We start from the raw sequence: 23,007 nt of genomic DNA, 5'->3' as shown, positions 1-23,007 counted from the left end.
TGATGTGAATAAAGTAACTTTAATTGATCTATACTTTGAAAAAAATTATCCACTTAGCAATTACTATATTTCATAAAGATAGGTTTTTGGTAGGAATTAAGGCACAGTAAATATATTTGATCCTTGATCAAAATTAAATGGTTAATAAAATGTAATAAATACTATTTGAAAATTTTAAGTATTTTTTTTGAACTTTAAAAAAATGTAGAAAATACTAGTAACTACTGTAGTGATGTGGTAGAATCTGTTTGAGTAGTAGTTCCTTTTCTGTCCTCAGATGCAGTAGTCACTACAAATGATATATTTTTACATACTTTTACCAAACACATCGAATTTGAATTCAAGCAGAGTTCCAGTATAAAAGAAAGTACAGTGGGTTAGAGACACAAGTTAATCAAGAAAAAGGAAACAAACAGAAAAAATACAGAATGTTGGACATTCCATAGTGCATTTGACACAATTTCTACAATTTGATGGCAGGGGAAGAAAATGGAACATAGGGTCCTTGATTAAAACTTAAGATATGAATGTACCTTTTTCCCACATCCTCGCCAACACTTATTGTTGTTTGTCTTCATAATAGCTGCCATTCTGACTGGAGTTAGATGATATCTTAGAGTAGTTTTGATTTGCATTTCTCTAATTGCTAAAGATGATGAACATTTTTTCATATATTTGTTGATTGATTGTATATCCTCTTCTGAGAAGTGTCTGTTCAGGTCCTTGGCCCATTTATTGATTGGGTTATTTGTTTTTTTGGTACTTAGCTTTTTGGGTTCTTTATATACCCTAGACATTAGTGCTCTATCTGATGTGTGAGGGGTAAAAATTTGCTCCCAAGATGTAGGCTGTCTATTCACCTCACAGATTGTTTCTTTTGCGGAGAAGAAACTTTTTAGTTGAGTCCATCCCATTTGCAGGTAAATGGATGGAGTTAGAGAAGACAATCTAAGTGAAGTTAGCCAATCCCAAAAAGACAAATGCCAAATGTTTTCTGTGATATAAGGTGACTGAGTCATAATGGAGTAGGGAGGGGGAGCATAGAAGGAATAGATGAACTCTAGATAGGGCAGAGGGGTGGGAAGAGAGGGAGCAGGGGATTAGCAATGATGGTGGAATGTGATGGACATCATTATCCAAAGTACATGTGTGAAGACATGAATTGGTGTGAATATACTTTATATACAGAGATATGAAAAATTGTGCTCTATATGTGTAATAAGAATTGTAATGCATTCTGCTGTCATGAATTTAAAAAATAAAATCAATTAGAAAATCATTAATAAATAACGACATGTTAAGGAGATATATATAAAAAAAGAAACCTTAAGATTTAAAACAATTATATAATTTGTGAATCTTGTTTGTATTTCAGTTCAAACAAAACAACTGTAAATAATTTTTGGAGAAAATTGAGGAAATATGATTGTGAGTTAGGTTTTATATAATACCCAAATCTTATTTTTAAAAATTTAGTATATGGTGTGGCATTGCTGTTATGTGAGAGAAAGAAAGTATGTGGGAGTGAAAGGATGTGATGTTAGCTGTTCCTTTAAAAATATATCAGGCCAGGCACAGTGGCAAACACTGTAATTCCAGCAGCTCTGGAGGCTGAAGCAAGAGGATTGTAAGTCAAAGACAGCCTCAGGAGCTGGGGTGTAGCTCAGTGTTAGAGTACTTGCCTTACATGGATGAGGCACTGGGCTCAATTCTCAGCACCACATAAAAATAAATAAATAAAATAAATATTAAAAAAAAAAGACATCTTCAGCAGTTTTGCGAGGCTTTAAGCATCTTAGCAAAACCCTGTCTCAAAATATCAAACAAAAGGCTGGGGATGTGGCTCAAGCGGTAATGTGCTTGCCTGGGATGCGCGGGGCGCTGGGTTTGAAGCTCAGCACCTCATAAAAATAAAATAAAGATGCTGTGTCCACCAAAAACTAAAAAAAAAATATTAAAAATTCTCTCTCTCTCTCTGTCTCTTAAAAAAAAAAATCAAACAAAAAGGGCTAGGGATGTGGCTCAGATGTTAAGCACCCTTGGGCTCAATCCAGTCCTTTCTCACTGATGAAATATATATTATCAGAATATAAATAAAAATTAATAGCAACAATAAAAGTAGCAGAATCTTGACTATTGTTTTATTTGGGTAGTGGATACACAGAAGATCTTCTGTTGTCTAAAGTTTTCATGACAAAACGTTTTAGAATATGTTGCAAAAGATGTATTGATTTTGAAATGATTAAAACATGGTTAAATGAAATGAACACGTTTCAAAATGAGTATATATAATGCTTTCCTTGTTTTATGGAAAAAATTAGAAGATACTATAAATTAATAGTTACTGAGCACTTTCTAGGTCCCAGACATTGTTTACTTTGTTACTTATTTCTTATTTATTAAAGTAATAAATTACATTGTTATTTATTAAATTTTTTTTGTTGTAGATGGACACAATACTTTTTTTATTTTTTAGTTGTTGATGGACTTTATTTATTTTTATGTGGTGCTGAGGATCGAACCCAGTGCCTCATATATGCTAGGTGAGCGCTCTACCACTGATCTATAACCACAACCCAATATTTTTATTTATGTTATTTATTTATTTTTATGTGATGTTAAGGATGGATCCCAATGCATCACATGTGCTAGGGAAATGCTCTACCACCAAGCTACAATCCCAGGCCTAATTTATTACTTTTATCTATTTTTACAGTGCTGGGAATGGGACTCAGGGCCTCCTGTATGCTGAGTCAGCACTCTACCACTGAGCTATACTCCAGGCCAGACCTTGTTTTAGATGCCCTACTTGTATTATCACCTTTGATTTTACTATTATCTTCATTTCAGAGATGAGAAAATGGCCATGCTAAAGTAATTTTTCCAAGGTCGCACAGACAGCATCAGAGTGAGACCTAATCTAGGTTGTCTTCTCCAGAGCTCATACTTTTAACCTCTGTTTTGAAACTCTACCCTGCCTTTTTCAATACCCTACATGTTAAAAGTGTTAAGTCAAGCTTGGCATGGTGGCATGTGCCCGTGATCCCAGCTACTTGGGATATTGAGGCTGGAAGATCCTAAGCTTGAGCCCAGCACCCCAGCCCCGCCCCCCCCCCACAAAAAAAAAAAACCCAGAAAATGTACATAGTCATCCTTGATGGGTAGGATTCAGTGTACCTTTAAAATTCTTTTTTTCTTAGCTTACACTCTAAATTTTCTATATTAATAGGCCTTTTTGTAATTAAAGAAAATCTTACTTGACGTAACGATCTGCTAGTTACAGAAATTTCCACTAGATAACTATTAGTATCGTCGAAGGCACCTTCCACTTTAACTTCCAACAACATTGGGTTTCCAACTGATACTTCCACTAGTGGGTAGTCGATTATTTGAAAACCTATGGAAACAATGTCAACAGTGAATAGTGCATAATAAAAATTGTAAACATAGTTCAATAATGATGGGTTAATCAGGAATTTAGAACATCTACAGCATCTCTTATGAAAGCTAGCAAACATAGTTAGCAACTTATATAGAGGCAACTTTAATAATTCTTAAAAAAATGTTTCTTCATTGCATCAGTCAGGTTCTCAAATGTGTACGAGGGTCACTTGGATAACCCTGGCTATGTTAGTTGGTAGGGAGGTACTTTTAAGGACAACCACCTGTGCTTGTGGGGTAGTAGAGGAGCTGTGCCCCTTTGAATGACTTTTAATGTTCCTTCAAACTTGGTTTTTTTGTTTGTTTGTTTCAGATAAGGCCCTATAGAGACTCTTTTAAGGAACCAGCAGATTCACTCTGACTCACCCTTTTTTGGTTACCTAGAAGAGTAAATAAATTTTGCTCATTACAGTATTAAATTCTCTGCCCAGGGGCATTTCTGTCTGACATTTTTAGACTAGTGATGTATGACCTTGAACTGAGCATGCTCAGGAACATGCCAGCTCCCACATTTGATGATGAATCTTTCCTATAGAAACATGTACAAGAGTTTCCCCAATAAAAGCCCCTTACTTTCTTTGTGGAGACAGTGCTTTGGGAATTATCCCCAGTGCTCTCCTTACTTGCTGAAAGTTATAAAGCTTTTTCACTCAGAGTTACTGATTGTACTTATTGGCTTTGTACTCATCATTTGTACTGATGCATTTGGTTACAGTTACATTGAATTGGTAAACTGTAGAAAAACTAGAGAATAGATACTCAGTTTGAGAGGCTGACAGTCAAATGTTGCCAAGAGAAAACTCTTGGCATTTCAAGTGAAGTACTGTATGTCATCAGGCCACTTTCTGCCTATAGGTCACTAATTGCTGAGGGCCATTGCTAAGTAAGAATGATGCATGGCATGACCCAGGTCATTTGCAGTGACATTGCATGTAAGGTGACCTTGCTCAAGGACCAGGGCGGATCCGGGTTTAGGGTGGATCGGGTATAGGGCATTCCCAGTTTAGGACAATCCGGGTTTAGGGCAGTTCCAGGTTTAAGGTGTACCCTGCTGGGAATAGGGCGTATCCTGCTGCCTCAGGCGCGCCTGCTCCTTGAGTTCCGGTGGGATTGAGAGAGTATTTGGGATTTTGCCCAGAACGTGATTTGGGCGGAGAACGTGGATTTCCCCAGAACGTGTGTAGAGTGCCGGTGTGAGTTCGGGAATAAAGAATTGATGTTTGAATCTACAAGGCTGTGAGTGGCTCGTGATTTTGTGCCCAGCCAGACTGCGGCATTTGGCGGCCCGTATGGGGAACATCTGAAGAGAAGGTAAGTGAAATTACTTGCCCCTGAAGGAGAGCGAAAGAATGGGTGACCATTTCAAAAAACAATGTGTTCTTGTTTTGATTTATTTTGTTTTTATTTCAAGTTGCCTGTTCCTAGAACTTTCTCAGGCAAACTGGGGAAAATCGTTGACTCAAGGTTTGAAGTTGTTTGCCCTTGAGAAAGAGAAATTGTTAGAGGAAGAAGGCACCCCAGTAAGACCAAGAACAGTTAGGACATATGTTGATACAATACAAAAATGTAGCCCATGGCTTTTTAAAGACGAGTTATTAAGTATATCAATGGGACCATCATGGTATCCTGTAGAAAGATTTTTCTTCAACAAGAAAGAGAGGGCTAGTTCTGTTTACTACATTTGTCTAAGATCTTGGTTTTTGCAGACATCTGATTAATTTACAAAGCTAAAGTGTTAAAATATCTACCACTAAATATGAAATCAAGTACTCTTTACTTATTAAGTTCCATAAGGTAATATATTTAAACATTATGTGTGTTTTCATAAATTGGTAAATGGAAAAAAGGTTTAATATTGCTTTGGTCTGTGTCTTTGCTAAAACAAGGTTACTAAGTGTTAAGATTCTATCATGTGTAATTTATATACAAAGAGTAGAAAAATTTTCAGTTGGGTTTCAATTATAGTATTATAGTATCATAAAAAACATCAAAGTCTTTCATCTTATTAAAGTGGAGTAATTTGTCTAAATCAGAAATTTTATAAGAGTTGTTTCAAAATGTGAATTTATAAAAAGGGTTAACGGTTAAAAAAGAGATAGAAAAAGATTCAAGATGTGGAAATATATTTTAATATGGAAGGTTAAAAGAAAAAGAAATGTTTCTAGATGAGATAATCTTTGTGTGGTAAAGTAAAAAGTTGTAAAATGTCTAAGTAAGTTGCAAAAGGCTTTAAGAGGTTAAATTGAAGGTGGTTAAAATGCCTTCATGACGGAGAAAAGATTGCGTCATTCGAAGCCTAGTTAATCGTAAAGGCATTACTTAAAAAAAAAATGGGAAGATAATAGGATAAAAGATATTTAGATAAAGAAGATTAAAAATTTAAAGTGAAAAACTTTAAAGACAGAAGTATAGAAAGTTAAAAAGAAAAAAGATAAAGAAGATGTAGAAAGATAGAAAAGATGTAGGAAGACAAGAATTTTAAACCCACAAAATAGGAAACAAAAGAAAACTAGGAGGAAAAAAAGCAACTAAGGGTGAATGTACAAACCTTAGAAGATAAAAACAAGATTAAAAAATGGTTAAAAATGTCAAATAAAGGTATTTCAGATAAAAAATGCAAAAAGCTAAGACAACTATTAGATACAGACATTCTAGATAGAAAAAGGTAGAAGAGAAAAGTTTAAAGTCAAATATTGGATAAAATAGAATATTAAAATGTACTTATTAAAACAAAAAGAGGGAATTGGAAAAGGGTATATATCCCCCAAAGATAAACTTAAAATAACGCTTTTTACTCTAAACTTTTAAAATTTGGATTCATCAGGACTTAGTGCTGCGGAAAGACATATGTATCCAAAAAATGTACATAAGCCTAAGGTACTTTGGAAAGATATTCTAACAGGACAATGGAAAGGTCCTGACCCAGTGATTATCTGGAGTCGGGGTTCTGTTTGTGTTTTTCCACAGGGAGAACAGCAGCCGATTTGGATTCCAGAGAGATTAACTAAAGCAATTTCTACAGACCAAAAAGAAGATGCTTTGACTCAAATCCATAACAGCTGATATCCAGAGCTCCAGCTTGGCTATTCTTACATCTGTGACAGTGATTAACCAGGATGCTTTTTTCAATATCTATTTTATTATTGCATTTTTCCACATCATAAAGTTCTATTTTATTTTTTGAGCTCATACAAACCTAGGTTAATGTTTTTCTGATCAGTTTTATTTTTTGACTGTGGAGTTTTTAAACAGTACAATGGAGATTTCACCTAGGTAAAGCTACAAGGCCTTTACTATTGTCTTATGTGTTGTACGTTTGTGTGCACATTTATGTTTTGTGTTGTATGTCTGTGTGTGCGTATGTCCATAGATCATATATGAGGAGCGCTCATGAATAAATGGATCCGAATTATTTTTTTTTATTCACGTGATTTAAATGGTTTAATTTAAATTAGGTAAACAGCTGTTAAGGATTGTTTTTAAAGGTGGTTAACAGATCTGTTTGTTTACTAATTTAAATTAGGTAAACAGCTGTTAAGGATTGTTTTTAAAGGAGGTTAACAGATCTGTTTGTTTACTTTCACCTTTCCTTATCATCATATTTAATAATTCTGTTCAGGATAATGTCTCTTTAGCATCATTGCCAGAATTCCTATCTCCATCCCAGTGCTGGTGAAGACAAAGATAAAACCAGACTACAGCTTCTATGATAGCTATCACAGTAAACTGTATAAACTGATGCATCAATGAATATAACTCAACAAGTAATGCTCAATCAAGGACTCGATTTACTTTGGGAGGAAATGGACATATTGATAGACTCCTCCGCTTTGAACTGCTTGCAGAACTTGCCTGGACTATGTATCACTTGTATACATTGGTGCAGCGAATTGTGGTAGTGCTGGCATATCTTTGCTGATGGTGTCACCAGTGATGCAATTTTTCCAAAGGAGCCGTCAATTGGCTTGGTGTCGTGGCATTTCTGTATCCTCCTCCCTTCTGCTAGTGATGGTCTAAAATTTGGGGGCCAACAGAGGTGAGGCAAAAAACCTCACCCCCCCCACTGGCACCAAGGCCAAAATTGGGGGCCAACAGAGGTGAGGCAAGAACCTCACCCCCCCACTGGTGCATAGGCCTATCCACAAGTATGGCTGTATGCTGGACTGGTAGTCAGTGACGGGTATGATCCAATTGCAGTGGTATCAACCTAAGACAGGAGGCTGACGCCTAGGGGTCAGTTTTTCCCATGACGGGTAAGAACCATATGTTGAATTGGACAACCTACCAGGCACGGTCCTTAAGCCACATTGCTTGTTGTTTAATTAATCAGAAGGGGGGAGATGCTGAGGGCCATTGCTAAGTAAGAATGACGCATGGCATGACCCAGGTCATTTGCAGTGACATTGCATGTAAGGTGACCTTGCTCAAGGACCAGGGCGGATCCGGGTTTAGGGCGGATCGGGGTTTAGGGCGTTCCCAGTTTAGGACATCCGGGTTTAGGGTGGTTCCAGGTTTAAGGTATACCCTGCTGGGAATAGGGCGTATCCTGCTGCCTCAGGATACCTAGTAAGAATAGTGTTAGGAGAATAAGATAAATGTATCCACAATAATGGACCTTCTTGCCAAAATACTCATGTAGGAATATTTTTTGTTGGTAGTACAATAAATAATAAAGGCAAACTTATATCAATTCTATCCAAATGCATATTTTCCATATATGTTTCAATAATTTTTAATGCCTTTCTTGCTTTAGGAGTTAACATGCGGGGTGAATTTGGATCTGATGGATCTTTTAGAATATCAAATAAAGGTCCCAACTCTCCTGTTGGTATGCCTAGATAAGGCCTTATCCAATTTATGTCTCCCAATAACTTTTGAAAGTCGTTAAGTGATTTGAGTTGATCTACTCGTATTTGAATTTTAGGTGGACGGACCATGGTTGAGGATAATAGAACTCCTAAATAATTAATTGGAAAATTTAATTGTACTTTATCTATTCCTATCTCTAGATTATAATTTTTTAATAAGTTTGTAAGTGTGGCATAACATTCCAGCAATGTGTTTTTATCTTTATGTGCTAATAACACATCATCCATATAGTGAAATATTTGTAGTTCAGGATTTTGATTTCTAAGTGGCTGGATTGCTTTGTTAACATAGATTTGACACATAGTTGGACTGTTAGCCATCCCTTGAGGGAGTACTTTCCATTCATATCTCTGATCAGGACCTTCATGATTTAATGCAGGGATAGTAAATGCAAAACATGGACTATCCTCGGGATGAATTGGAATCGAAAAAAAACAATCTTTAATATCTACAGCTAAAACATACCAGGTTTTTGGCAAAGCAGACAATTGAGGAATCCCTGATTGAGCAGGTCCCATAATAACCATCTCATTATTAATGGCTCTTAAATCTTGCAATAATCTCCATTTACCAGATTTCTTTTTGATGACAAAAATGGGAGTATTATGGGGAGATATGGAAGGTTGTATATGTCCCTCCGCTAATTGTTGTTTGACCAGATCATGGGCTACTTGAATCTTTTCTTTAGTCAGGGGCCACTGAGGAACCCACACTGGTCTTTCTGATTTCCAAGTAATTTTGATTGTCTCAGTGGCCCTTTCTGAAAATCCAACCCATGTCTGTCTGTTCCTTGATCTATTTGTATTGGTGCTGCTATCCCTTGTTCTTGTTCTCCTAATCTTTTTTCTTTCCTAAAACCTTGTCTAGCCCTAGTAGTGGGCTTATTAGGATTGATGTTATTTGTTAACGTCAAACCTAATTGATCTAGGACATCTCATCCCCATAAATTTATAGGAAGATGATCCAATACATATGGCTGTATAGTTCCTTCACATCCTTCAGGATCCTTCCAATCTAATATCATTGAACTTCTATGGGGATTAGTCGCCACTTCTAGGCCTCGAAGCGTTTGAGTGGCTTGTTGTAATGGCCAATGTTTTGGCCATTCTTGACGAGATATGATGCTAAGGTCAGCACCTGTGTCCAGTAGCCCATTAAACTCATGTCCTTGAATATTTAGTTTTAGCATTGGGCGAGAATCTAAATTTAAAGACAGCATAGCCCAATCTACACCTGTGGAGCCTAATCCCCTGGAACCTCTTTCTACACTATGGCTGGAGAATTTATCATGTAGGCTGGGTATTATTAACAACTGTGCTATTCTATCTCCTGGTGAAATTACTGATATACCTCTTTGAGAACTAGCTATAATTTTTATTTCACCTACATAATCGGGATCAATTACCCCAGGACTTATCATAAGTCCTTTTAATGTAGATGAACTATGTCCCAATAATAAGCCTACTGTTCCTTGGGGAAGAGGTCCTTTTACTCCTGTGGGAATGATTTGAACTCCCATCTCTGGAGTTTCTTTTTGATGACAAAAATGGGAGTATTATGGGGAGATATGGAAGGTTGTATATGTCCCTCCGCTAATTGTTGTTTGACCAGATCATGGGCTACTTGAATCTTTTCTTTAGTCAGGGGCCACTGAGGAACCCACACTGGTCTTTCTGATTTCCAAATAATTTTGATTGTCTCAGTGGCCCTTTCTGAAAATCCAACCCATGTCTGTCTGTTCCTTGATCTAACGGCAACTAATGGGTGACCTTGCCAGTTATTGGAAAAAGATTTGACATACAATATGGTCTAACTGCCACCTTTATTAATCAGTAAACTGGAATTGAGAAGTAATAAGTAATTTGATAATGGTCCCATGTGAAGCTGTTTCCCTCAGACCAAAGTGATCTGGTAATAAGTGCTTTCTAATCTTTAATGAGGGATTTGGTTAAAGTGTGGATTAACCAGGTCAGGAGTGAGGTCTGAGATTCTGCATTTCTAACAAGTGCCCACATAACATCAATGAGGCTTGTCCAGTGACGACACCTTGAGTAGCACGGACTAGGCTATTCTTCAGAAACAGGCAAGGGAGGCGACTTCTCTATTTAGGGGAAATTTGACTGTCTTTAATACTCCTGATTTCTGGGAAGGTCAGATAGTTTAATTTTGGTTTGGTAATACAAAATTTTAGCATGAAAGACTATTTTGATTTTTAATTTGATCTGTTGGGGTACACTGCAGGAGCTTAGTGTTAAATATTGGCCTCCTATTATTTTTGTTTAGTAATCTTTAATAAGTTTAGTATTACTTGATTAAAAAAATTGAGATGTCCTAATTTAATTACAAAGACAGAAAGTGGAAGGCAGAAGACATAGAGAAGTTAGCCAAAAACCAACAAATGAATGTATCACATTCCTGATTCCTGAATGTAGTTGAAACCTGATTTAAAACCCATAATGCCACTGTGTCCTGGTTACATATAAAATTTCCAGACTATTTCAACACCAACCAATGAAAGGGCTGGGGGTATAGCTTGGTGGTAGAGGGCCCCTGGGTTCAAGCAGCAAGCCCTTTTCCTTATGGATTGGCCATCTATCGCAAAACCTTTCCACACTTTGAGTTATTCCACTGCTCTTGGCTATCTATACTTTTTCCAATAATGTAAACCACCTATACTTCCTTTTCCATTTTTTAAAAATTTCAAAAGTGTTACTGACTCTTAGGTCCAGCCAACATTTTTACAACTTGTACCCAGCCCTGATGCTCATATTTGTAGGAACTTGTCTCAGGACTTGGTCCTTCTCTGGCTAGTGTCTATAATGCTTAATAAACCCTTTTATTTCAAAGACATTTCAGTCTCAAGAGTTTTGGTTTAACATAATTATATGAAAATAAGTACAGTATTCTCTGTAAAAGCTATTTTTGGTTTAAATTAAATACCTAAAATGAATATAACAAAACCAAAGTAATTAAAAGGTTTTCGTTTCAGGCTGGCCTCAAACTTGTGATCCTCCTGCCTCAGTCTCCCAGGTATCTGGGATTATAGGCTTGCACCATGGTGTTTGCAACTTTGATTTCTATAAAAATCTAAACTAAAATCCTGTGTAAACTTGGAATGGTCATTTAATCTAATTTTCTTTTTTTTTTTTTAGAGAATTTTAAAAAAAATTTATTTTCCAGTTTTCGGCGGACACAACATCTTTATTTGTATGTGGTGCTGAGGATCGAACCTGGGCCGCACGCATGCCAGGCGAGCGCGCTACCGCTTGAGCCACATCCCCAGCCCCTCTAATTTTCATTTTTAACATGAGGATTATAATCTAGTTTTTAGGGCCATTATAGAAATTAAATGAAATAATGTCTAAACAATCATTTAATACAGAGTCTTGTGCAAAAGTGCTTGGTAATTAGAAGCTTTATTTAAGTAGTACTGGGGATTGAATTTAGGGGTGCTCTACCACTGAGCTACATCACTAACCATCCCCCCTCCTTTTTAAAAATTATATATTTTTAATTGTAAATGGACACAATATCTTTATTTTGTTTATTTATTTAAATATGGTGCTGGGGATGGAATCCAGTGCCTCATGCATGTTAGGCAAGTGTTCTATCACTGAGCCACAATCCCCGCCCAACATCACTAGCCTTTTTAAAATTTTATTTTGAAACAGGGTTTCCCAGGATGGCCTCAAACTTGTGATCCTCCTGCCTCAGTCTCCCAAGTAGCTGGGATTATAGGCCTGCACCATGGTGTTTGCAACTTTGGTTTCCATCATTTCTGGCATTCTATTCATAACAATAATCACAGAACTCAGTATGGTAGTACACATCTGTAATCCCAGCAACTCAGGAGGCTGAAGCAGAATGATTCCAAGTTTGAGGCTAGCCTCAGCAATTTAGTGAGCCCTATCTCTAGATAGCTTGGTGGTAGAGGGCCCCTGGGTTCCATTCCCAGTACTAGGGTTGTTGGGGTGGGAGGACCAAAGTTAAAGTAAACATCAAAGAATATTTTAATGGAAAAAATTAAGTATTCAAGGAAAAACAACAACTCCTTTTGATCCCCCCCTTCAAAAACAACAACTTACGATTTGAATTAGGTATGATCTTAACTTTGAAAACCTGAGAGTTTCCCAGATCGATGTACTTCACAACATTGAGGGATAGTGAATCGTCAGATTGTTGAAACCAATAATTACATGGTTTTGAAAATATAGACCATTTTCGTCCATTCACAGACCCAAAGTTGTATAAGAACCAAGATTCTCTTACGAAGGTCATATTAAGGGGGACACTTTGAGGCATGGTAGCAAGAGCCAGAGCATTCGACGGATCCAAAATTTCCGTGATCAGGAAGCTGCTGTAACCAGGAATCACAACAGTCTTTTCTATATCTGAAGTTTTAAATGAGGAATCAGCAGCTGGAGATAAAACAGAAATGATTTGGTATACCAGAAAACAGGCAATGTTCACCAAACACACTGGTGGATATAATTAACAAATACACCATTTGAGCTTTAAACTATGATCTTAATGGCTGACAACATTTTAGGTTTTAATTCAAATGTATTACATAGAAAGTTTATCATGAATTTGCTACTCACAAGCCCACACTTATGAAACAATTCTATAAACTCACAGCAGGAAAAAATAATATGTAGAACTAAATAAAGTTGATTTCTTCTTCTTCTCTCTCATTCTTTATGATAGTTTCTTGCTCTGTTGCTCAGGCTTGAAATCCAGCAATTCTTCTGTCTCAGTTCTAAAACATAAGTAGGTACTCTACCACTGAATTATATCCCCAGCAATAAAATATACTTTATTTACAGATTATATGATTGTCTATGCAGAAAATCCCAAACAACCAATAAAAATCTCCTGGAATTTATGAGATTGTAGCAACTTTGAGGAGTATGAGCTTAATATACAAGTTAATATTTTCCCTATATACCTGCAAGGAACAATTGGATTTAAAATTTATGTAGCATCAAAAAAAAAAAGAAAGAAAGAAAAAATGTATCAAGCTGACAAAAATCTAAATGATGAAAACTACAAATTTCTAGTGCAAAAAGCAAAGGAGATTTGGGCCTACTTTTTTTTCTGTTAGGCACAGAGTCTCTGTTCTAGTGCCCTAAGTCTTTGATTCACTTTGAGTTGATTTTTGTACAGGGTGAGAGAGATTTAATTTCATTTTGTTACATGTGTATTTCCAATTTTCCCAGCACCCTTTGTTGGATAGTCTATCTTTTCTCCAGTGAATGTTTTTGGCATCTTTGTCTGGTATGAGATAGCTCTATTTATGTGGGTTTGTCTCTGTGTCTTCTATTTTGTACCATTGGTCTTCATGTCTGTTTGGTACCAATATCATGCCATTTTTGTTAGTATGGCTCTGTAGTATAGTTTAGGGTCTGGTATTGTGATGCCTCCTGCTTCAGTCATTTTGCTAAGGATTGCCTTGGCTGTTCTGGGTCTCTTATTTTTCCAAATGAATTTCATGATTGCTTTTTCTAGTTCTATGAAGAATGTCATTTACCATGTCCGCCTAGGATCAGACTTCCTTAATAAGACTCCTAAAGTGCAAGAAGTAAAAGCAAGAATCAATAAATGGGGGCTCGGGTTGTGGCTCGGTGGTAGAGCACTCGCTTAGTACGTGTGAGGCCCTGGGTTCGATCCTCAGCCACACATGAAAATAAATAAATAAATAAAATAAAGATACTGTGTCCAACTAAAAAATAAATATTAAAAAAAATCAATAAATGTGATGGACTCAAACTAAAAAGCTTTCTTCTCAGCAAAGGAAATAATCAATAACATGAAGAGAGAGCCTACAGAATGGGAGACAAGATTTACCACATGCACCTTAGATAAAGGATTAATCTTCAGGATATATAAAGAACTAAAAAAAAAAAAACTCAACACCAAAACAACAACAACAAATAACTCAATGAATAAAAGGGCTAAGCAACTGAACAGACACTTCACAGAAGAAGGAATACAATCAACAAATATATAAAAAATGTCCAACATCTCTAGCAATTCGAGTAATGCAAATCAAAACTAAGATTTCATTTCATACCAGTCACAATGACAATTATCAAGAATATAAGCAATAGCAAATGTTGGCAAGAATGTGGGGAAAAAGGTATGCTTACACATTGCTGGTGGGACTGCAAGTTGGTGCAGCCACTATGGAAAGCAGTATGGAGAGTCCTCAGAAGCTTGGAATGAAACCACCATTTGACCCAGCTACCCCACTCCTTGGTTTATATCCAAGGAACTTAAAAATCAGCATATGGCAGTGATGTAGCCACATAGATATATATATTTTTTTAATTTAAAAACAGAGTTTATTTCAAAGAGGCTGAATGCTCAAATAGCACAGCACCTGCTCTGATGAGGGCCCCATGGAAGATAATGGAGTGGGTGCATGAGGAAGGATCATCTCTCAAAACAGGAACTCAGAGAGACTGGTTGGAGTCAGGTTCAGGTTTTTATAACAATCATTTTGCAAGACTTAGTCAGGATCCCAAGAAAAATACATGAATTCCTTTCAAAGGCACCCTCCCAATGACCTAAGAACTTCCCTCTAATATTCACCTTTGAAAGGTCTACACCTGCTAACACCACCTTTTAGCCACCAAATTTTCAACACATACATTTGTGGTGAGATATCCTTAGATCATATTCAAACCATAGCACTGTAGTTAGAGGACTTGCAAACCCACATAGATATTTATAGCAACTCAGAATAGCTAAACTATGGAACCAACCTAGGTGCCCTTCAACAGATGGATAAAGAAACCATGGTATATGTACACAATGGAATATTAGTCAGCCTTAAAAAAGAACGATATTATCTCATTTGCTGGTAAATGGATGGAGCTGGAGAATATCATGTTAAATGAAGTAAGCCAATCCCCCCAAAACCAAAGTCCAAATGTTTTCTCTGATATGTGGATGGTAATTCACAATAAGGGCAGGGGAAGGAGCTAAGGAAGAATAGAGTTACTTTAGATTAGGTAGAGGGGCATGAAAGGAGGGGAGGGGGTATGGGAGTAGGAAGAATAGTAGTATGCATCAGACATTATTACCCTATTACATATATGACTATATATGACTGGTGGGATTCTACTTTATGTACAACCAGAAAAATGAGAAATTATACTCCATTTATGTCTGATGTATCATAGTGCATTTTATTGTCATGTAAAAATTTTAAATTAAAAATTTTAAAAATAAAGGAAAAAAACCAAAAAAGATGTAAGTAAATGTGAGACATGACATCTTCAGGGAGTAAGAAGTCCCAATATTGTTAAAATGTCATTTCAACTATAAGTTCCATCCAAACGAAAATCCTTTTTTGGGGGAGTAGGTGCTGGGGATTGAACTCAGGGGCACTCTGCCACTGAACCACATCCCCAGGCCTATTTTGTATTTTATTTAGAGACAGGGTCTCACTGAGTTGCTTAGCACCTGGCCATTGCTGAGGCTGGCTATGAACTGGTGATCTCCTGCCTCAGCCTCTCAAGCTGCTAGAATTACAGGTGGGTGCCGCCTAGCCCAGTTGAGAATCCTAATAAGTTATTTCATTGATATCCAAAAAATTTGATCCTAAAGGTTATTTGGAAATTCAAAAGATGGAGAATGCTAAACACAATACTGAAGAATAAATGTACAGGAATGACATACTGACCTTACTATAGCCAGGTGTGGTGGTGGAGCACACCTGTAACCCCAGGGACTCAGGAGGCTGAGGCAAGAGGATCACAAGTTCAAAGCCAGCCTCAGCAATTTAGCGAGGCCCTAAGCAACTCAGTGGGACCCTGTCTCTAAACAAAATACAAAATAGGGCTGCGGATGTGGCTCAGTGGTCAAGTGTCCCTGAATTCAATCCCTTATGCCCCCTCCCTGCCAAAAAAATACTTACTATAAAGCTGCAGTAATCCCCATAGTGTTATATTTGGGGAAAATAGACAAATTAATGAAACAAAAACAAGAAATTTAGAAATAAACTCTTACAAATATAGTCAACTGATTGCTCACAAAGGAGCAAAGGAAACTCATAAGAGAAAGTATGTTTTCTCAGCAAATGTTGCTGGAACATTTGGACATCCATATGCAAATAATGAACTAGACACAGAACAAAATTAATGAACAAAATTAATGAACAAAATTAATTCAAAATGAATCATAAACCTAAATGTAAAATGCAAAATTTAGAAATTAGTTTTTTAAAAAAATTTTTAGTTGTTGATAGACCTTTATTTTATTCATTTATTTATATGCAGTGCTGAGAATTGAACCCAGTGCCTCACACATGTGAAGCAAGTGCTTTATCACTGAGCCACAACCCCAGCCCCTAGTACTTAAAGATAATATAGGAGAAAGTCTAGATGAATCTGGGTTTGACAATAAGGTTTTAGATACAAAACCAAAAGCAGTGTCTATGAATGAGGAAATCGATAAATTGAACTTTATTTGAATTGTCTCTTTTATTAAATGCAAAGACAAGGAATTGAATGCAAAGACAAGGCACAGACTGGGACAAAATATTGGAAACACATATTTAATAATAGACTGGTATCTAAATTATACAAAGAAATCTTAAAACTCTTAAGAAAACAAACAACCGATTTAAAAATGGGAAAAATATCTGGAACAACATCTCACCTGAGATACACTGATAGCACATAGGCACATGACGAGATACTTGGTATGCTATGCCTTTAGGGACCTACAAAGTAAAACAACATTGAGGTGCCACCATAAACCTAGCAAAGCAACTAAAACCCAAACACAGATACCACCAAATAATGGTGAAAATGAGAAGCAATAAGATCTCTCATTCATTCTTGGCTTGAATGGAAAAAAGAAGAGTCATTTTGGAAGACAGTTTGGAATGTTCCTACAAAGATAAGCCATAAGAGTCAGCATTCACACTGCTGGTCATTTCTCCAGATGACTTGGTCAATGTCCACACAAAACTCTTCACAAGAACATTTCTGGTAGACTTAATCAGAACTGCCTTAAACTCGAAGCAAGATGTGCCTTTCTAAAATGGAATGGGCAAGCTATAGTATATCCATACCGTCGAACATTACTCATGAAACAAGCTGAATCTGGAATGGCTATCTACAATATGATTCTAAGTAAACAACATTATGGAAAAGGCAAAACTATAGAGATGGCAAAAATATAAAGAGTTTCCAAGGATTTAGAGGGAAGGAAGGAATAGGTGAAGGGGAGGAGTGATGAATAGATGAAGCACAGAGGATTTTAGGACAGTGAAATTCTTCTGTTGATGCTGTCATGGTGGATACAGGATACAGGCATTTGTCAAAACCCATACTATATACTACACAAAAGAGCAAACTGTAATGCCAACTGAGGACTTTAGTGACGGGTAAAGTATGGCTTCACTGATTCTCATTATCCAATGTAATATACTGGCTTATGAATTGTAGCAAATATACTACACAATTACTAGAATAACTGAGTTGGAGAGAAGGGTAATAATATACTCCATGAAAATTAATTATTTTTTCAAATCCTGTACTGCCTACTCAATTTTTTTTCTGTAAACTTAAAAATTTCTCTGAAAATTAAAGTCTATTAAATAAAAAGTGAATAAAATGCCATTCCTTACAGGATTTGTAACTACAAAATGAAACAATATTACATTCAGAATATACTATTTTCATTTAACAATATAAAGCCTGAAATATATTAACAGGGATGCACACACGGGGTGGGGGGGAGTACGATGGCTGGCGTCTCATTAAGGGGTCTTTCTTTCTGTCCAGAATAATCCAAACCACCCTAAAACTTACAATCTCAGATAATTAGTAAGTAACAAAGCACAAATACTCAGAAATATATTTACAGAATTCAAAGCCCCTGATGGATCTAGTCCACATGGATTCTGGAACTAGACAAAAGACAAAATGTCTCTGGTAGCTTATTGAAGGGGGTACATCAAAGACAGGGATCAGGTTTCAAGGGCAGAGCCCTCCTGTGTCTGATCAATAGACTTCACTGCAGAATAAAGGAAAGCTTGCTGATCTGAGGTCTGCTTCCCCTCTCCTGTCTCCTTCATTTGTGGGCCATGTGCTTACAATGTGGTCTTCGGGAATCATTTCAACTGGGGTGTGTTGTGGGCCGGCTTCTTCTAGGTCTTTGGATTGTTGCTGTGAGAAACACACTCTCCTATCCAAGCCCAAAGAATGGACTAAGCGACATGAGGTATGGCAAAGAGTGAGGCTTTACTTTAATGATGGTCTTGCAAGATTGGGTGCCTGGTAGTCAGGGACACATAGATTGGATACAACCCGTATTTTATCCCCTAGAATGCGAGGTCCCTCTTCCAGTTCCTAATTGGCTGAGAAATGTGGAGTACACAGTCTTCCCAAGCCTGCCTAGGTTTCACTGTCTACTGTTGGTTGATTTAAAGAAATATACCTTTAGTTGTCCCCACCTTCCTTTGTTCTCTTGTGGCTGAGAAAGCTCCCTTGGATTGAGTGCCTTTTACCATGAACACAGTTTATCTCTGTTGGTGAGGGGGAAGGTCCCTTCCTTCTCACATGCCTGTGTGTCAAGGGACCGTGAATCTTTACACTCTGGTGTTAACTGCTTGCAACTTTTCATTTTGCTCTCCCTCTAGCTTCCTTTCTTATACCCAAGTGATTTTACATTTAAAGCTAAATGCTGTATTTTGAACATGGACCACTGGACTATTTCTCACATCATTAAGCGATGTTTCCTTTACAGTATTTCAGTTGGCTGTGTGACTGTTTCTCTATTATCTGCATATGTAATACTTGAAATTAAGTTTCCAGAATGCAAACTTAATTTTGCAAATTTTAGTGCATTTTGAGTTGCTAGCAGCAAGCTGTTGAAAGTAATTCTTTACAAGCTAACATAGCCTACTGTAAGGTCCTTGCTTAGCATCTGGATGGCCATCTTAAGTGACAGCCGCCATTTTAAGAAAAATTTCACTTTCCACCCAAGGGCCTTTCTGAGAAAGGCTCACCACTCCCTCATACCAACCCCACCCTGGGTCAAGAAACACATCAGCAAGATGCACCTCACTTTGGAAAAGTAAAAAGAGTTCTAAGAGAGCCTTATAATTACCTCTATTATGCACACACTCTTTTTCCCATTTAAAACAAACCCCAAGTTCTTTCTAATATTCCTATAAAAGGTCACATCACTTTTCTCTTCCCCTTTTAAGGGCCTGAAACAGTCATCTTTACACACTGGCTTCAGTTCTGTTCCTTTCTATAATTTCTTGAACCCATTCCAATCAGACTTTTGTCTATGCCACCCCAACAAACAGCTTAATTGAAGTCACCAATGATTTTGCATTTGTTTAGAGTAAAATCCAAATCCTCATTAATAAACTATACCAACTTTTACTGTGTTTGTATCAGATAATCCTATGAAATAGAAGTATTCCTTTAAAGAATGATTAAAATTATTTATTATATAGGAAAAAATACATAAACTTATTTTCTTAATTTTTCCCCATTTTTAATTGACATATAATTCCTATTTTCTCTCACTTCTTCTAAGCACTGTTTAAGGAAAAATAACCTCATATGAATAAATAACAGGCACTACTATTGATGAAATATTAAGGAAGTTTTATGTAGGTTTACCATATTAGGAACAAATAAATACTTTAGGAACCTAAGTGTATGTAAACTTTGTTAGGTTGTCAGTTGGACTAAAATTTGAATTGTATTGCTCTACGACCATGAACAATCTTCTTAAAAGATTTTTTTTTCATATTTTTTGTCTAACTATTAGAGATGTATTATATTTTTTATACTTACTTTGTAATGTAAGAGTAAGTTTATAGGTGAAATTTGAAGTTTTATCAATGAGAAGAGAACTAGACAAACAAGGGCTCTCATTTTCATCTTCTAATCCAAAAGCGTTTATTGTTTCTGCAATAACCGAGGACAAAAATCCTTTGGGAGTCTTATGTTGCAATATCTTTCTTATGTGAGCTTTTCCACTTTTACTAAAAAAGAAAATAAAAGCTCATTAAGTAATTTAGACATCATCGTGGCTTAAGCAAGCATAATTTATTTTATTTAGTTTACAAATAATATATACTACTCTTGGCTAATGAATAAACATTTGATTAACTTTTGTTCAAACTCATTAGTTGTCATCTTGGCATTGTGGTACATGCCTGTAATTCCTGATAGTTGGAAGGCAGGAGAATTGCAAGTTTGAGACCACCCTGGGCAATTCAGTGAGACCTTGTCTCCAAACAAAATTAAAAAGGCTGGGGATGTAGCTCAGTGGGAGCGTGCATGCTAGGCAATCACATACTTGTGTGCTTCTTAGGTACAGGATGTGGCCTCTAAAATTAAAAATAATTCTAGAGATGACTAATGTTTGTCTGTGAGACAGAAAATTCTATAGTCCTCATGGAAAAAATATTATCAGCATTTGTTATGTTATGTCTGATTTCCATTTTCACCTCCATCTCTAAGTACACAAGCTGCTTCAGGGTGCATATTGTCAGCAACTATGATATATACAACATGCAGATTTTAACCTAGTAGAAGAACAGGGCCTACCTCTTTAGGACAGACAGAATGAGTGTTTTAGTCCATTCAGACTACTATATCAAAATATCAGAAACTGGGTAGCATATAGATCACAGAAACATATTTCTCACAGTTCTGGAGGATGGGAAAGCCACGATCAAGGCAGTAGCAGATTCAGGATCAGGTGAGGGGTCCCTTTTTGGTTCATATGTGGTGCCTTGTGTGTCCTTATTGCTAGCTCTCTGGGGCCTCTTTTAATAGGGACACTAATCCCATTTATAAGGGCAGGGCTCTCACAACCTAATCACTTCCCAAAGGCTTCCTAATGCATAACTTCAGGGGTCAGGATTCAACCTAGAAATTTTGTAGAGATGCACACATTCAGACCATAACAGTGAATTTCTGGCAATACAACATTGAGCCTCTTTTTGTTTGTTTGTTTGTAGATTTGAGGTTATAGAATTCAACTGTTCTTAAAAGAGATTTTAGGCCTAAATGTAACTTTAAAAGTCATTGGCTCTTGTGAAAACTCACCTGGATCTCCCCCTCTCTCTCCAACCCAGCTGCGTGAAGACCAGCTGGGAGAAATGCACCTGCCTGGGAATTCAGAAGGGTGGAGGTGGGAGAGATTGAATTTGGAGATTGAACCTGAGACCAGGAGATATGGGGTGCACAAGTGATGTAGTGGATTAAGAATTGGCTTCTCAACCACACACATGGAACCCAGGGGAAATTCCTGGGGTACAGTCTTCGAGTGTGGACTGTCAATTGCTGGGTTCCGGAGGTGTACTGATTTAAAGTCTCCAGACCAGTTGGAATTCATTAAAGAAAGGAGTCCACTCAAGCCTAAACCCTGCCTGCAGGAATTCTGCCTATGGGATTACCTCTCTCACTCCAGTGACCCCGTGTAACACTGAAGCTGAGAATTTTTTGAACTCCAACAGACATAATTCTTTAACTTTTCATCGAGATCTTTTTTGTTTTTGTTTTCTTTTCTCTGTTTATTTGTGACCTTAATGGTTCATGGACATTTATACATATTCATATTTGTTTTTTCCCATTTCTAGCAGTTTTGAAGCAAGTTATTTATTTTTTTCTTTTTTTTTTGTAGTTGTAGTTGGACACAATATCTTTACTTTATTTATTTATTTTTATGTGGTGCTGAGGATCGAATCCAGGGCCTCGCACTTGCGAGGTGGGCGTTCTACCGCTGAGCCATAACCCCAGCCCCTGAAGCAAGTTATTTTTCATGGATCAGTATTTTGAGGACTAGGATATTTGATTAATATTTCTGTTTTGTTTTGCATTCTTTTATTTATTTTTAAAAAATTTTTATTTTACATACATATTTTCCTCTCACTTATCTGTTTCCCTTGGTTGTTTCTCTTTTCTTCCACTAACAGCCAATCTCTATTGTTTCCCCTTTCACTCTTCTTTTATTTTTTTACTTCCATCCCTCTCTCCTCCTCCCTCATAATCATTATATCCTATATCACTTCTGTTCTTTCCCAGTCTACCATTTGAAATTGTAAAGCCTTTTGTAAATTTACTGTTTTTACTGTGGGCAATAACTGATCATATAATTTCTGTTTATTGTGACAATTAGCATTGTAGATGTCATAGCAGAAAATATTTGGTTTAATGCTGTATATTGTTTGCATTGGTTGTTGTTATTATTTTTTCCCTCTAAAAGGTGAGATATCAGAAACAGGTAACATTTAGAGGGAAACCAATCTGATTTCAGTTGATTTCTCAACTCAGACCCTAAAAGCTAGGAGGTCTGGAATAATATACACAAAGCTCTGAAAGAAAATGGATGCCAACCAAGAATACTATACCCAGCAAAATTAAGCTTCAGCATTGACACCAGATGAAATAAAAACCTTCCATGAAAACAAAAGTTAAAAGAATTCACAACTAGAAAGCCTGCACTACAAAACATTCTCAATAAATTACTTCATGAAGAAGAAATGAAAAAGAAAAGTGAAAACCAGCAAAGGGAGGGACTATACTAGAATAACAGTCAATCAAAGGAAAAACTGATTCAAAGAAAAAGCCAGAAATAAATCAGAATGACAGGGAATAAAAAATAATTTCTCAATAATAATATTGAACGTAAATGGCCTAAACTCATAAA

At 36.6% G+C, this 23,007-nt stretch overlaps 1 protein-coding gene across 1 annotated transcript in view; it reads right to left on the bottom strand.

The window, feature by feature from the left end:
• Catsperb (cation channel sperm associated auxiliary subunit beta) overlaps positions 1 to 23,007 on the bottom strand; it is a 125,060-nt gene that overhangs the window by 13,210 nt on the left and 88,843 nt on the right. Inside the window, exons 17-19 of the mRNA XM_046441118.1 lie at positions 20,142 to 20,332; positions 12,396 to 12,728; positions 3,258 to 3,397 (exon numbers count right to left, since the gene is read on the bottom strand). Of these exons, the coding sequence (XP_046297074.1) occupies positions 3,258 to 3,397; positions 12,396 to 12,728; positions 20,142 to 20,332 (664 nt within the window). The remainder of the gene's footprint in view (positions 1 to 3,257; positions 3,398 to 12,395; positions 12,729 to 20,141; positions 20,333 to 23,007) is intronic.

The sequence above is a fragment of the Marmota monax genome, unplaced genomic scaffold, assembly GCF_021218885.2.
Source record: "Marmota monax isolate L192 unplaced genomic scaffold, Marmota_monax_Labrador192_F-V1.1 WCK01_AAM20220418_F8-fsc00017, whole genome shotgun sequence".
Classification (NCBI taxonomy): Eukaryota; Metazoa; Chordata; class Mammalia; order Rodentia; family Sciuridae; genus Marmota; species Marmota monax.
Note: the sequence above shows the minus strand (reverse complement) of the source record. Positions and strands in the feature narration are given on the sequence as shown.